Source organism: Penicillium manginii (genome assembly GCF_028828005.1).
Source record: "Penicillium manginii strain IBT 31320 chromosome Unknown utg000004l:1.0-7231830.0:1.0-7236170.0, whole genome shotgun sequence".
In the NCBI taxonomy this organism is placed as follows: Eukaryota; Fungi; Ascomycota; class Eurotiomycetes; order Eurotiales; family Aspergillaceae; genus Penicillium; species Penicillium manginii.
The window spans coordinates 5,377,470-5,392,362 of record NW_026643105.1 but is presented as its reverse complement, the minus strand read 5'-3'; the positions used below and the strand labels follow the sequence as shown (position 1 = coordinate 5,392,362).

At 52.0% G+C, this 14,893-nt stretch overlaps 7 protein-coding genes across 7 annotated transcripts; 3 read left to right on the top strand and 4 right to left on the bottom strand.

Moving 5' to 3' along the window:
* Positions 1–81: 81 nt before the first annotated feature.
* N7533_005707 (uncharacterized protein) lies at positions 82–1,774 on the top strand (the record flags this gene model as incomplete). Its single annotated transcript, XM_057102357.1, has 2 exons — positions 82–236; positions 298–1,774. 2 exons carry the CDS (start codon positions 82–84, stop codon positions 1,772–1,774), a joined length of 1,632 nt encoding a protein of 543 aa, XP_056961987.1.
* Positions 1,775–2,170: 396 nt separating this feature from the next.
* N7533_005706 (uncharacterized protein) lies at positions 2,171–3,461 on the top strand (the record flags this gene model as incomplete). The annotated part of the gene is given in 2 exon segments (XM_057102356.1): positions 2,171–2,453; positions 2,464–3,461. The coding sequence occupies 2 exon segments, from the start codon at positions 2,171–2,173 to the stop codon at positions 3,459–3,461; spliced, it is 1,281 nt and encodes a 426-aa protein (XP_056961986.1).
* A 273-nt stretch (positions 3,462–3,734) lies between these two features.
* N7533_005705 (SNARE-binding exocyst subunit SEC6) lies at positions 3,735–6,017 on the bottom strand (the record flags this gene model as incomplete). The annotated part of the gene is made up of 1 exon (XM_057102355.1): positions 3,735–6,017. One exon carries the CDS (start codon positions 6,015–6,017, stop codon positions 3,735–3,737), a length of 2,283 nt encoding a protein of 760 aa, XP_056961985.1.
* Positions 6,018–6,571: 554 nt separating this feature from the next.
* On the top strand, positions 6,572–6,856 carry N7533_005704 (mitochondrial 54S ribosomal protein uL30m; the record flags this gene model as incomplete). Its single annotated transcript, XM_057102354.1, has 1 exon — positions 6,572–6,856. The coding sequence occupies one exon, from the start codon at positions 6,572–6,574 to the stop codon at positions 6,854–6,856; it is 285 nt and encodes a 94-aa protein (XP_056961984.1).
* Positions 6,857–7,334: 478 nt separating this feature from the next.
* On the bottom strand, positions 7,335–9,266 carry N7533_005703 (sphinganine-1-phosphate aldolase DPL1; the record flags this gene model as incomplete). The annotated part of the gene is made up of 5 exons (XM_057102353.1): positions 7,335–8,346; positions 8,406–8,539; positions 8,603–8,860; positions 8,905–9,079; positions 9,175–9,266. 5 exons carry the CDS (start codon positions 9,264–9,266, stop codon positions 7,335–7,337), a joined length of 1,671 nt encoding a protein of 556 aa, XP_056961983.1.
* Positions 9,267–10,193: 927 nt separating this feature from the next.
* hcsA (homocitrate synthase) lies at positions 10,194–11,835 on the bottom strand (the record flags this gene model as incomplete). The annotated part of the gene is made up of 4 exons (XM_057102352.1): positions 10,194–11,160; positions 11,227–11,375; positions 11,458–11,695; positions 11,768–11,835. 4 exons carry the CDS (start codon positions 11,833–11,835, stop codon positions 10,194–10,196), a joined length of 1,422 nt encoding a protein of 473 aa, XP_056961982.1.
* Positions 11,836–13,434: 1,599 nt separating this feature from the next.
* On the bottom strand, positions 13,435–14,413 carry N7533_005701 (uncharacterized protein; the record flags this gene model as incomplete). The annotated part of the gene is made up of 3 exons (XM_057102351.1): positions 13,435–13,504; positions 13,597–13,997; positions 14,108–14,413. 3 exons carry the CDS (start codon positions 14,411–14,413, stop codon positions 13,435–13,437), a joined length of 777 nt encoding a protein of 258 aa, XP_056961981.1.
* Between the last annotated feature and the right edge of the window lie 480 nt (positions 14,414–14,893).

The window sequence follows — 14,893 nt, the reverse complement described above, 5'->3', positions numbered from 1 at the left end:
GCCAAGCCCTTTTCAAATTCGACCTCCCCCGTCCCTCTCCATACCCAACTCTGAGCTCCGAGCGAGTCCAATATCGCGACAATGAATAATGAGCAGTTTCGCCGGATGCTGGCGGCAAACTCATCCTCAAAATCAGCCGAAAAGTCCAGCACCCCAGCTCGCAATGCTGCTCCCGGCGGCGCAACCCCGGGTGGGCTCCTGGGCTCGAGAATGCGCTCCAGCATCCCCATGACCCCGTATGTCACCCCCGAGAAAAGCATTTGTACATTGTGAACTAATACTTTTTTGCACTTCCAGACGCTCAGTGACTGGAATAGACTTTGCGCGCCAACTCGCCGAGCAACGCCGCGAAACTGACGACCGACCATCCAAGCGATTCAAGTCCTCCGCCGCACCCAAGGGGAGCAAGCTTCCGGAAGGATATCAAGATCGCGCACAACAGCGCAACACCGAAGACGAGAACCCAGACGATCTTCAGAAGCGCGTCAAGGCGCTCGAGGAGATGGTGAAACTAGGCCAAATCGACCAAGCGACTTTCGACAAGCTCTGTACGGAGCTTGGCGTTGGCGGTGATGTTGGGAGCACACATATGATTAAGGGACTGGACTGGACACTCCTCAAACGAGTTAAAGCTGGCGAGGATGTCTCCAAAGCGGCCGAGAAACCGGAACCAGTATCGCAGGAGGAACCACTCTCTGCCGAAATGGCCGAAGAAGAGTTCGAGCGATTAATGGAAGAGAAGGGACTGGAGCAGACTACGGCTGCTCCGAAGGAACAGAAGGAGAAGAAAAGGGGCACTATGGCGCCTCCCCCGCCGCGCAAGAAGACTCGCGACGAGATCCTGAAAGAACTTAAGGCTAGTCGCGCCGCACCACGTCCACCGCCAGAGTCTACGCTGGGATCCCGGTTCAAGAAGCTTGGAGATGACAAGCCAGAGAAGAAGCGATTTGTGGAGGTTGCAGAGAATGGTCGACGCCGGGAGGTCTTGGTTATTACCGATGCGCAAGGCAATACCAAGCGCAAGGTGCGCTGGATTGACAAGCCGGGCGAAACAGCGCCTTCTTCTGAACTTCCTAAGTCCGAGAAGGATTCTAAGCCCTGGGGGATGGAGGTGCCCGCCGAAATTGCCGCCAAAGCTGCCGCTAATGCTACTCCCGATGACGACGACGATGACATCTTCGCAGGCGTTGGTGCGGACTACGATCCTCTTGCCGGGATCGAAGACGACGATGACTCGTCTTCAGATGAAGAAGGCGAGACCAAAGAAAAACGCGGAGAAAAGTCAGACGGAAAGGATTTAACAGAGGACGGGAAACGCCTCGAAGGCGAGAAGCAAGCCCCCAAACGAAATTATTTCAGTACCGGCACATCTGCTGCAGATATCGAAGAAGAACCAGAAGACAAGTCCAACCCTCTCATGAAAGATCCTACAATCATGGCAGCCCTGAAACGAGCAGCCGCTCTCCGACAAACATCACCCTCAGCAGAAGGGTCTGGCGAATCCAGCGAGTCCGCTCTCCGACAAAAGAAGTTTCTCGAGGAAGCACGACGACGAGACGCGATGGACGCGGCAGATATGGATATGGGATTCGGTGGAAGTCGAAACGAGGATGGCGAAGAAGAGGATGGGCCTCTCCTTGACTTTGACGATGACGGCGACGGCCAGGAAAGAGGAGGTGCTAAAAAGCGCAAGCGTGGGCCTAAGAAGAAGAAGGGTGACAAGAATAGCGTATCGGATGTGATGTCGGTCCTTGAAGGACGTAAGAAAGATTGATTTGGTAGGACATGAGATGCGCCGGGCTCTTCTTCATGAAGATAATCTCAGAGTTGGGCTTGGAGAGCTCTTCAAGATGTTCGCTATTTAAATGCAGTATATACCCTACTATCCCAGTACCTAGGTAGCCAATAAAAGGTGACCTTATAGCCAGAATAGGTACTAGTACTTCAACAAAGATCAAAGAGTATATAGCAAATGTGGGTCCGTGCGTCTATCAACTTAGCCACCTGCCTCAGGTGAGGGCCATCATCTGGAATTGTCCACGTCAATCGTTCTTTCGAACTATACCAGATGAGCGTATATCGGCCGACCTGGCCATCTCCTCTGCCCATACATTTAAACTCCAAGCTCTCATTTATATGCAACTCGTTTTCAACACTGAGTCAACCAGTCATGGTGGAGGCCAAGCGCAACGCGTCCGGGTCCAAATCCCAACATCGGAATCCACGTCCAGAAAAGAGGCCACCTCTGACGCATTTTCTGTGTCTGCCACTCGTGAATGAGGCTTCTCTCCCGCAACTTGAGACATCTGTCGCCGCATTCAAAGCGGCTTATCCGCCTGTGCCGGCCGCAGAGTTGCCTCACAGCCAAGATTCCGCAGTCCAGCAAGACATATTACGTCCGCTCATCCCCCATGGCGCCCTGCGTCCACTAGGAACTCTTCATCTGACTTTAGGTGTTATGAGTCTCCCGAAAAAAAGAGCGGCTCGATGAGGCTATTTCATTTTTCCGCTCGTTAGATCTTCGCGCTCTAATGCGTGAGGCAGAGCGTGTGGCTGGCGACTTAAGGACCAAGCAATCTTCCTCAAAGCATTCCGGCAGCGTGGATACGCCTTCTGAATCTTGTCCTGCGACCTCCAGTTACTCAAACGAATTCACGGTTTCCTTAGAGTCCCTTCATGCTTTGCCACGTGCTAAGACGGCGACGGTCCTACACGCTTCTCCCGTTGACCCCACTGGTCGCCTATATCCATTCTGCATTATGCTGCGGGATAAATTCATCGAAGCGGGATTTATTATAGGAGAGGGCGAAAAGAAGCCAGACGCGATCATCCCCGCCCCGAAGAAAGATGTTCAGCCTTCCACTACCTGCCCAGATCTAGCGACCAAGGACAATGTTTCACAACGACAGGAATCTCCCGAGGGAGACCTCGTAGTAACTCGAGAAACGAGATTGGATTCATATGCAGCAGCCCTCGCACGCAAGCCTAAACCTCGACCCTTATTACTACATGCTACACTGGTCAACACAATCTATGTCCGCGGCCGACCGAAGCCAAAACGCGGAGATGGTCCAAAACACAAGGGTGGGCCCAAGCGCATTGAATTCGATGCTAGGCATCTTCTAGCCAGATATCGAGATTACTATATCGATGAAGCTAGGACAATACCTCGCAATCTTTCAGACCTTATCCACCATGAAGAAAATGCCAGAGATTCTACAGGTCAGATCCCATTCATCTGGGCGGACAAGATCCCCATTGATTCGATCTGTATTTGTGAGATGGGTGCTAAGAAGCTTGATCTTGAAGATGCTGCGATGGCAGATCCAGCAAGTGCACGGTGGAGTGCGCGGCTGGGAGAGAAGTACACTGTCGTTGCGCAGCGGAGCATTGGATCAACCGGAGCGGCTATTAGGCCGATCAGCCAGGGGAGTGTTGATGGGGGTGTCCTGTTGCGTTGATATTGGCTACGCTATGCTTCAAATGAGGATATTGATGTTCTAATCGGCTTGATTTCTATTATTCATGCTCTTAAGTTACTAGCAATATAATTGAAGACAATACACCTCAAGCCCGCTTGAGGTGGTGGAACTAGTATAATGCCCAAACAACGGAGGCTGTGGGCGCTCCTCTTCCGAAGGTTGTTAACCTTCACGAGAGACGGGGGATCTCACCCTTCTGCAATTGACGAACTACAGATCATCATGAGTTGGCTCTTAATAGCAGAGGCATCATTACCTCACACGGCTCATTATCGTCTCCACGCCACGCTCAACAGACATCTCGGCTGCCTTGGCCTTGACAGCACTGAGCATACTGCGCTCAAAGTCATCGCGGTCACGCAGCACAGCTTCCACCCACGACAACTGGAGATCCCAATATTCGAGCTTGAAAGACTCGTAAACATCGACAATGGGCTGACCCTTGTCGGTCTCGAGCAAGCGAACCAACCAATTAACAAGTCGCCACTTCTGCTTGATCGTGGCCTCGAAAGAATCTTCGTATTTTTCAAAGAAGGCAAAGACTGTAAGGACGTCGTCCTTGAATTTCTCCGTGAAGGGATCCACGAAGCGGCGGAACTTGACGCCCCGGTTGCGAACCGAGGATAGATACCGCACGAGCAATTCATCTGAAAGTTCCTCGACCAAAATGTCCACCAATGAAGGATGTAGTACGGGCGAGTAATCGGCCATGTAATCTTCAAACGTAGAGGTGATACGCTTGATCGCGTACTCGCCGTACCATTTCGCGGTGAATAGCTCTGGGATAACAGTAGGAAGATCCACGCTAAACACGATGTCGACAAATTGTGATAGACAATGTGTGCTCAAATCGACATAGCCATCGCGTAGGGCATCTAGCTCGGAGCCGGCGCGCGTTGCCATATACTTTGGTGTCACCAAAGGCTCGATGTCGCGCTTGAACCTGGTCAAGTATCCCATCTGGCCCGTGTCTTCGTTGTCATCGATACAGGCAATCTGGTCGTTGGCCACGCCGACTAGCCAGTCCTGGAGTATTTGGACGCCCTCTGGCTGATCGTTACTGGGTGCCTTATTCTTGGCGCACTCCTCGTCAAGCAATGCCTGCCAGGCGCTCTGTCGACCCTTTAGCGCCCGGAACATGGCATCGATGACACCTTCGACCACGTCTGCTCGTTCAGAGGCTCCTGCAGCCACAACCTGCTCGTGCAGCATGCGCCACATATCTCCAATAGTCTTCGTGCGGAAGTAACCATCGGAATTGTTCTCCAGTGCGTCTGGTTGTCGCTCGATGAGTCCCTTCTTTTCAGTGTCGAAGATACGATCCATCCATTCTTCCACGGCGTTAATAATGACACTCTGCCATTGTCGGACCAATTCTGGTTCACGATCATCCAGTAGATTAGGTTGGAGGTCAGCTGGGGCCCAGCCAAGCTTCTTCATCTTCTTGTAGTATTTCTCACTCCAGTGGATGATCTTTAACAAGTTGTCTGCAGGAACCTCGGGGTCGTCAATCATCCCAACAAGGAAATCGTGCATCATTCGGTGATAGATATCGGTATATGTCTTATAGATCTTCCACTTCTTGGGAACAAGGTTTTGCATGCCTTTTTGCACTGTGAAGAGGTCGTTGAAGTACCAGCGGAAACTCTTCTCAAGGTGGTCCGGATCACCCAGGAATTCTTCTTTTGTGTTTTCGAATTGATTTTGCGCGTAGAATTCAATCGCTTGTAAGAACTTCTCTTTATAGCCCCGAACGGTCTTGGGGCCGATGTTCATAGACTTGAAGCGGCTCGCCAGGTCTTTGTGATCCTTTTGCGCCTCTTGCAAAGCACGCACTGTATCGTCGTTCTTCTCCTCATTAAGCACAACCACGGCCAGTCGAACGACCATGCTCTTATTATCTTCTTGCACCAACGGAATGATATTCATACACGCCGTACCCAGATGATCATCAAACCAGTCAATAACCGAGTCCAATCCTTGGAAGTACTCTGTCAGAGTCTCTTCGCTGCTGTTGTCCTGCGCCTTGCGAATCTGGTCCATTGCCTCATCACGGAAATCTCGCAGACGAGAGATCTGCATATGCGCCTTCAGCAGGTTTGGTTGATTCTCCAGATCATCATCATCCTCCCTTAAAAGTTCCTCGACTTCCTGGATATCCGCATTGAAATTCTCCAGCCCCTTCTTCATCATCAACGTTGCGTCGAATTGTCGTTGAATACCAGCCAGTTTATCGATCTGTGCAAAATCCTCCACACTATCCTGTGACTCCGCGCATAGCTTGTCGATGCCTTGTAGCTCATCTTTGGTCTTCAAGACTTGTCTTTGTCCCTCGGTCAAAATACCAATACTTCGCTGCACGGCTTCCAGCTGATCGCGAAGGCCCTCCCGAAGTCGGGAGTCGACGGCGGTCTTCTTTCGTTGATATTCGGCCTTCAATCCACCGATCTTGTCCAAGTCCTCCGGATGGCGCAGGAGATCCTCCAGCTTAGGCATGACTACCGTGCCATCGGTGTTGGCGCCGTTCTGCGCCATGATGACGGTGGCCTTAGCGGCAAAGGGCGGACGGTTGTGGTTGTATTCGCGATCGAATTCGGTCTTCGAGGGCGCCTCGAGCTGTTGGAAATCAATCGGCCTTGCAGCACTAATGAGAGACTGTGCACTCAAGGAGAGTTGTCAAGGAGTAGGTGTTCAATGGGGGGAATGGGCGGGTTCCCCATGTATTTCCGTCCCACTTGGACCCCAAAGTAGTTGCGGAGCTGCCAGCCCGCGGCAGAAATGCAGCTCCACGTGATACACCGCTCTGGATTTTGCGGCCCGCGCATCTGCGGATCTCGCGATGAGCAACGACAGACCAGCTGCATCCTCGCTTTCTGGGCAGACTCATACCGCAAGATTGAGTCTTTTACCAGCCAATACCTTCTCGCTTGAACACCATCCTGCCGTCCATCGGCCATTTCCGAAGCAGAGATCAATTGCAGTTCTCCGCGAACCCTTTCGAGCATCCGAAACATTCAACAGCACACCTCGGACGCATTTCAGCATACCAATTTCCTCCTCTTCGTCATTTCTCTCGAAACCCTGTCAAAATGAGCTTCTTCCGCATCACCCTTCTCCGTTCCGCCATCGGTCTTCCCCGCCGCTCGACAGATGTTCTCAAGGCCCTTGGCCTGAAAAAGCGTATGGCCACCGTTTTCCACGCCGTCTCTCCGTCTGTGGCGGGTCAGATTATGAGAGTGAAGGAGCTTGTTTCCGTGGAGGAAGTCGACCGCCGCCTGACAAAGCAGGAGGTGCATCTTCAGCGCAAGCCCGATCCTGGCTACTATGTTGAGAAGAGGGCTGAGCAGGAACGAAGCGAAGTCAATGGACTGTAAGATGGGACTTCGTATCTTGATTCGACCAAGCCTGATGGGTCGATAATCATGGCTGCGATCGATATTTTCTTTTTCCCCCTGCCATTGCTGATGTGGTTGGATACCTGGACCACGAGGGAGGTGGTCTTTTTCTTCTGTTCTATTACCTTTTTCTTTTCTTTCTGTCGAACTTTTGCATGGAGCGGGCTTTTTTCATGTCATGTACTCTACGTCCACTTATCTCGCTGACTGTACTATACCGGACACTATTTCAATATACTCAGAAGAGACAAAATATGTGCAATTTGAATTATGGATAAGTGATACAAGCGCCGACCGTTTTCGCGTGCGCAGAGAAGGCTTCATAAACATACCGCAAACGCCGCTGTGTCAACAAGTGCAAGCCAGTATTTGCTAACAAAGAGCTTGAAAGCAAGGAAATCCAGGCCAGGAGCGAGGGATCGTTAATGATATACAGTAGTCGAGTCCTTGGAAATGCTTAGGCTTTATAGAGAGTGTCGAGGAAACCCTCGGCGAGACGGCTGACAATGCTCTTGTCAGGGATACTGCCAGCAACACCGTAGAGAGCAGAGGTATCGCCACGCTTCAGGATATAGCTCTTGCCTTGACGACGGCGCTCTTCGGCCTTCTCCAGCTCCTTATCAATGACGGTTACCAAGTCAGTAGTGAGGGCATCAACGGCCTTAGCAGTAGGGAGAGTGAAGGCACAGTGCAAAGCCGCGGGGGACTGGAGTGCATTGAGGTGCCAGCCCTTGGAAGAAAGGTCATCGGCGATATCGTAGATGTCGATCGCTCCGTTCTTGCTTCGGAAGGCGACGACACTGACCATGGGGTTTCCTACGACCTCCATATGAAGCGAAATCACGGGGTGCTGACGAACAGCAGATTCAAACTTGCGAGCGGCATTGATGATCTCAGTGCAGCTGTTGATATATCCGGTCTCGCCAACATTCATCAGACTAGCCCAGCAGCCAGCGATCAAGGCACCAGGACGAGATCCAGCTACGGACGGAGAGGCGTAGACACCACCGGACCAGTCCGGGTAGATGAAGTACTGGTAGCTGCGGTAGGCCTTGCTGCGATAGAGCAGAACCGAGTTACCCTTGGGGGCGAATCCATATTTATGGGTGTCAACACTGATGCTAGTCACACCGGGTTGACGGAAGTCGAAACCACCTTCTTCCTCGTAAGGAGAGGGGAAGCCGGCCTTCTTGAGAAGTGCGACAACGAAAGATCCCAGGCAACAATCAACATGAAGGGGGATTTTGTACTTCGTAGCAAGGCGAGACAGGGCAGGAATATCATCGACAATGCCGTGGGGGAAGTTGGGAGCCGATCCAACAAGAAGAACGGTGTTGGGGTTGATCAGGCGACGGACTGCGTTGACATCGACCTTGAACTCGGGCTCAGGGCAGGGCACACGGTGCAGTTTGATCTTGAAATAATCGCAGGCCTTGATGAAAGCCGCGTGGGCTGTATCAGGAATAATCCTATGGCCAATGAGCAACTGCACGTCTACATCCACTTCAACGACAAAATCGAGACTCACATTTCGGGCTCGGTCACACCTCGCTCATAAAAGGCCTTTTGCCGGGCTCCCAGACAGGCCATAATAATAGACTCGGTACCGCCACTGGTAGTGACACCGGCGCCATCGGCAGGGCCATTGAATAAGTTGAGCACCTGCATGAAATATTAGTTAGGTCATTCAGCCATTATTGGAATTTCCAATTGATATATGCATACCATCGCAACGACTTCGGCTTCCATCTTTCGGACTCCCGGGAAGACATCCGGATGGATCGGGTTTGCGACGCCGAACTGGCCAAAAGCCTCGGCTTGAAGCTTGAGAAGATCTTCACCACCATGATACACCGCACCGCTGACACGGCCATCCTCCCAGCGGGTGTGTTCCAGACCGGCCAACTTGTTGAGTTCCTCCCGGATCTTATCTGCCGACCAACCTTCCGAGGGAGAGTCAGATAGCGATTTACGTCCGGTCCACTTTGCACAAGCTTAGATTCGAGATTGGTAATGGCAGTAGAAACCTGCTTGTCGACCTGGCCGCGGACGCCTGGGGTGCGGAGGAAGATAGAGTAGCAGAACAGACGGACGGCAACGTAGACATTGCGGATACTTCCGAAGAGACCGTAGCCGCGAAGCGAGTAGAAGGTTTTGCGCGTATATCGAAAGAGGAACAGAATGAAGACAATATTTCGTAGGCTGTTTGATTCCAGGTAGAGTCAGATCAAGATCAAAGATCAAAGATGATGATGATCGGCCGCGGGGAACGAAGGCGCGTTCGAGATACCACTTACAGGTCCAGGTTCAAGGCGGACAGATGGGCACTGGACGCCCGGCCATAGCCCAGCAGCTTGTTCTGCAAAGCGACTGGAAGCACGGAACTCATTGTATCTCTAATGATAAGAAAAGAGACAGAAAGAATACGTTGGAGAGGGACCCGGGGGAAGCGGAGAGCGGAGAGCGGAGCAGGACGTTAAGTAAGGTCCGTTCCCGTGCCGTCGTGGCGCAACCTGCCGAGGCTCTACCACATGACAGAGTGCTAGTTTACTGAATTAGGATAACAGGGACCCATGGAGTTTTGCTTTTGCAATTTAGCATATAAGTTAGCTTAGCTGAATTTAATCTTAACTTGCTATTCCAATATTCCGGGATCTCTAGGGTTTACTAGGCTCTAGGAGGTATTACCTTAACGCACGCAAAATAATACAAGTTCTTTTTAAATATCCTCGACTATATACGATGTTTTAGGGCCTGACCGAATATTACTAGTATACAATAAAGCCCTCTCCCCTCTTATTACCCACTACCCTCCTATAGTGGACGTGCCTAGCTCGCCGACTCACTGGTCGGAGTTTGCCCTCAGCTGTGCGTTCCCCTTCGAGTCTTGGTTCACATAGGCAACAAGGTGGACCTAATGTCAATCAGAGATACATCTAGATTTGAATGAAGGTAATGAAACAACTTATAAATTGCCCAAGAGGCTGCTGCGCTTATGTACAAGATAGAGAGAAACTCTCCGCAAACACCACCCCCATCACTTCTTTTTCGGGTCCCAGCAGAATCCAAAGGAAAACACTTTTATCGAAACCAGCGGAAAAGAAACATAATAGAAAAGGAAACATAAAGGAAATAAGTCCCAAGCATAAATCACATCAAATCGTCGCATCCAAATTCGAAAAGGAAAATCCCACAACGCGAAATAACGGCACACGGTCCCGGGAAAGGAGGTATAAAGCTCCCCAGTTCCGAGTCCCCCATGCTCAAAAAACAGTTATATGCAAATGATTTTTCTCACCGTCCTGTGAGAGGCAGTCTAGTTGACAGGGAGACCGGCAGCCTGGGCCTCGACAAGCTCCTTCTCCTTGGCGGCGAACTGGGCCTGCTCCTCGGGCGACAGGTCCATGAGGGGCTTGTCCTCGCCAGACTTGAGGTTACGGTGGTAAGCGCGGATGATGGAGTCGGCGTCATCGACGGCGATGGGACGGATATCAGCCAGGGCCTTGATCTTGGCAGTGCACTCCTTGCACTGAGCGTCGGTGAGGTCAATCTTGAGCTGCTGGGCACGCGACTTGATGGCGTTCCAGCCGGTCAGACGCGAGGCGAAGTGCACGTAACGGGTCATGCCGAAGTCGGCGGGGTTGATGATCTCGTAGGTGCTGGGGTTGTTCAGAATAGCCTTGGCGTGGATACCGGCCTTGTGGGTGAAGGCGCAGAATCCGGTAATGTAGTTGTTGAAGGGGATGTTGACCTCGACGGCCTCGGCGACCAGGTCCTCGATGTCCTTGAGCTTCTCGAGCTTGTACTTGCTCTTGACGTACTCGGGGTCGGCGACCATCATACGGGCCATCAGACCACCCAGAGGGGTGATACCGTTGCGCTCACCGATACCGAGGACGGAGGTATCGATGTGGGTGGCACCGGCCTCAAGGGCGCAGTAGGCGTTGGCAATGGCGCAGCCGGTGTCGTTGTGGAAGTGGGTTTCGATATCGCAGCCCACGACACCGCGGAGAACACGGACGAGCTCGTAGACTTGGCGGGGGGAGGCACAGCCGACGGTGTCGGCAATACCAACACGCTGAACACCGACCTTGTCGACGGCGGAGTAGATGGAGAGAAGATCGACCAGGTCGGAACGGAAGGAGTCCTCGCTGGAGAAACGGATCTCAATGCCCTTGGACTTGACGAATTCGATAACTTCAATGGCAGCGTTCTTAATGTAGGTCATGTCCTTGCCGTGAGAGTGCTCACGGAGGTAGGACGAGGTACCAATGACGACATCGCTGTAACCAAGTCAGTTACTCAGGTTCCTGCGTGAGTATGTTCTGTGGAGGTTGTTGGTGACTCACACTCCGTCGACACCGGTCTCAACGGCAACACGGGCATCGTCCATGTGGCAGCGAATGTGAGTGAGGATCTTAGCCTTGAGGCCGAGCTTGCAGATAGCCTCGCAATCGGCACGGGACTGCTCCGAAGCACAGGGGGAGGTAAGCTCGATCTACCCAAGCAAAGCTAGGTTAGTCTCGCGGTTTCAAGATTGGACATTCTCTGCACATTGTCTATGCAGATCAATGACTCACGTAGTCAACACCGAAGTCGTCGAGGGCACGGGCGATCTCAATCTTCTTCTCAGTGTCAAAGAAGGCATTGGCGAACTGCTCGCCCTCACGGAGGGTGCTCTCAATAATCTGGAAGCGGGAGACATTGCTCAGGAAGTCGGTCACACCGACGTTGTGGCCGTAGGGATTGCGGGTGGCGGGGTGGGGGTTCTGGCGAGTCTCAATGCCGGTGAAACCGGGGTGTTCGCCTGTAGTACAACTTTTAGAATGCCGAGTTCTTGAAAGGACATTGAGTAACTTGGGTATTCTCAAGCTAGCTCATTAGACATACCATTGGCAGCGGCTCCGTTTGCGACGGCGGGGGGGGCCATTGGCCTCGTGGTCAGCGCCGGGGCACATTGTGGATGGATATGGAGAGGTGGGGTGGAGGGGTTGAGGGAAGATGCGAAAGAGTATTCACGAAGAGACGAATTGGACCTAAAATAAGGAACCAAAAAAAGGAGTAGGGGAATATTTATGATGGAGTGAAGGAAAGAATAAGAGTCATAGTTGGTAGGACAGTGGGGTCGTTGAGTGCGTAGTAATCACGATTCCTCGTCTCGCAGGCGGCAAAAGGGAAAAAAAAATCAAAAAAATCCGCGGGTTGCCCAAGCAGGTCACAAGTGGGGAAAAACTTGAGTGGGGAGGACCAGTCTTTGCTCTTTGGCTTCTGCTCTTTTACTACTTTCTGCTTTTTTTGCTCGCCGGCTTCGCTTCCATGACTCAATTGGATCGGCATTGCTGGCACGCCCTTGGCTCCTCTTTTGCCTCTGCCTCTGCATTGCATTGCATTCCTGCCTCTGACTTGTTGACATGGGATACATACGTAGACGGAGTACAAAGTAGATTTTGCACTATTCCCCTGTCTCTTGTTACTGGTGCTCAGCTCTGCTGCAATCCATTTGATCTGCTGGCAACCGACATCGGCCTGGCGGGGTCGGGGTTAAAGTGGCACTGAATGGGCCTGCCCGGTGAATTTCTCATAGTTATTCACTCCATCACTCAATATCTCTAGGGTCCATCCAGTCTGTGGTACAGTAGCCACTCCGTACTCCGTAGTGCCTGACGTACCCCAGTTAGGGCTTATCTTGAGAGTTCTCTATGCGATCTTTAAGAGCTCGACTCTTCTACGTCATACATAGTGCTCAACCCCAAATTTGGTCTTTCTACAAAACTATGTACTATATTGCGAGGCCATGAATTAAAGAAACAGCGATAATCCAAAGATTGGTCGCATTGTGGAGCTTGATCACTCTTTATCTCTCTGTCTTCGTTACTGTACTCTAGTCAAGGTACCTTAGGTAAGGCTGGTTTTCGGAGGCGCCCGCATGTGAAGTACCGATTAGTGCAAGGTTTGCCACATGACAAAGCAATGTCGATCTAGACTGGAATTCAAGATTGGTGATCAATTGGATCAAAGAATTCGACAATTACATGCTGGACATTCACAAATGAAAATGACAAATTTCAGCATGACCTTAATGTGCATTAATCACTTCAAATCGCTTGTTGGAAGCCAGCCTCGCCGCTAGAGATCAGCCAACCATTACCCTTTTCTAGAATGCCGAATTAAACTATGTCTACCCCAGACATAAAATACTGGACTATACCCCAGGGCTTACGACTCGGTCTACAGGCACCCAACGGAATGAGAGCGGAACAATTATTGGCCACTCTCTAGGTAAGAACACCGCTTTTAATCCGAAACCAGTCTAGCCAGGGGCACGCTACGCCGGCAATTACACGATTCAGGTTGTCAGAAATGTCACCCATCAAATTAAAAAAAGCTAATAGTTCTTGAAACGCCATCTCAATATGGTGCCCGCACTGAACCCTACCAGGTATCTTCTGGAAGCCATGCCAGGCCAACCCAACTGCATTTGTTCCCGTCAAATAGCCCGTCAAATAGCCGGCCGCTCACTATGTACAACCATACCCAAAGTCGATCAAAATCTCTCTCTAGTTCGCACTGCCAGCAGGAGCAGCAGCGGGAGCGCGGTTGGCGCCGACGTTACCCATGCGACGACCCCTAAATCAGATTCGCTATTAGTATCGATGTGGAAGGGTGGGATGAAGAGTCCGTCCGCGGCGGATACACCACGAAAACGGAACGAAACTTACATGAAGGTACGGCTGAAGAAGCTGATACCGATCATGAACGCCCAGCTAGGGATGGCACCGATGCCCCAGATGAAGTAACCGAAGGGCAGGGTGAGCTGGTACTTGGCGACCCAGCCGTCGGTGGGGTGGAAAGCACCCTCGTAGGCGGGAACGTCCAGGAAGGTCTTCTTGGAGTGGATCTCGTAGAGCTCCTGGGGGGTAACGGTGGTGGTGTTCATGTAGAGAACGTGCAGGGGAGTAGGGAGGCGCTCCTGGTCAGCGGGCTGGGCCTGGGGAACCTGGTAGTAGTAGACGGAGGGGGCACCGGAGGACCAGGCAGCGCAGAGAACGCGCTCCTGCTCGCAGTCCAGCAGACCGAGGTTGGGGGCGGTAGGATCGGCAGAGAAGAGAAGGACGGATTCCTAGACGGATGGATGGATTAGCAAAGGAGTCCTCGATGGTGGTGATGATGATGCCGATGCTGACAGCGATGGTCGCGGGAAGGGAGAGTCGCGACGCGCTTGGTGCTTACCTTGAAGGCCTTCTCGGCGCGATCACAGCGACCGAAACAGGTCTTGTTGCCACCAGTGATGAAGATAAACCAGTCCTCCTCCTGGGTGCCGGGGGTCAGGATGGACTGCCAGTTCTCAAGGGTCACTGGAGTGACACTCTTCTCAGAGACAGTCTCAGCCAACTTCTCGATGGGGGCGGCGGGGACGGCGGTTGGCACGTAGGTCTTGGCCTTGTTGAACCATCCTTGAACACGGTCGGCCAGGGGGACCTGCTCCTGTGCCAGGGCGATGGCAGGAAGGAGGGCGACAAGCGAAGTGAAACGCATCTTGATGGCTACGACGCGTGTTAATGCCAGGGTAAGCGGGAGGTGGAGGGGAGATCAAGGGGATGATAAAAATGGAAGAAAACCATAAGTGAACAAAAGAGTGATACGGACCTTAATGGTAGGTTCAATACAGCGGCACCCGAGGGATAAGGAGAGAAGGGAAAGGATGGAGATTGGCAATGGCACGGAGTAATATGGCAATGGGATGGCAGTAGCATTGGCAGCTCCACGCGGATCAGGCCAGCTTGCGACTGTCGCCCGAGCCAATCACATCCCTCCCGTTGGCACGCGGGGGGGGAATCCACTTTGGAGGAGGAGCGTGACTAAGCATATTTACGGAGTAAATAACTAACTACGACGGAGTATACTTTAACTTCACATCATGTAGTACTACTACACTATTCGTGATCCCATTCTGGATTACTTCTCTCTGGTTCTGGCTCTCATTAATGTTTGTAGCGAGGAGGAGGAACATAAGCG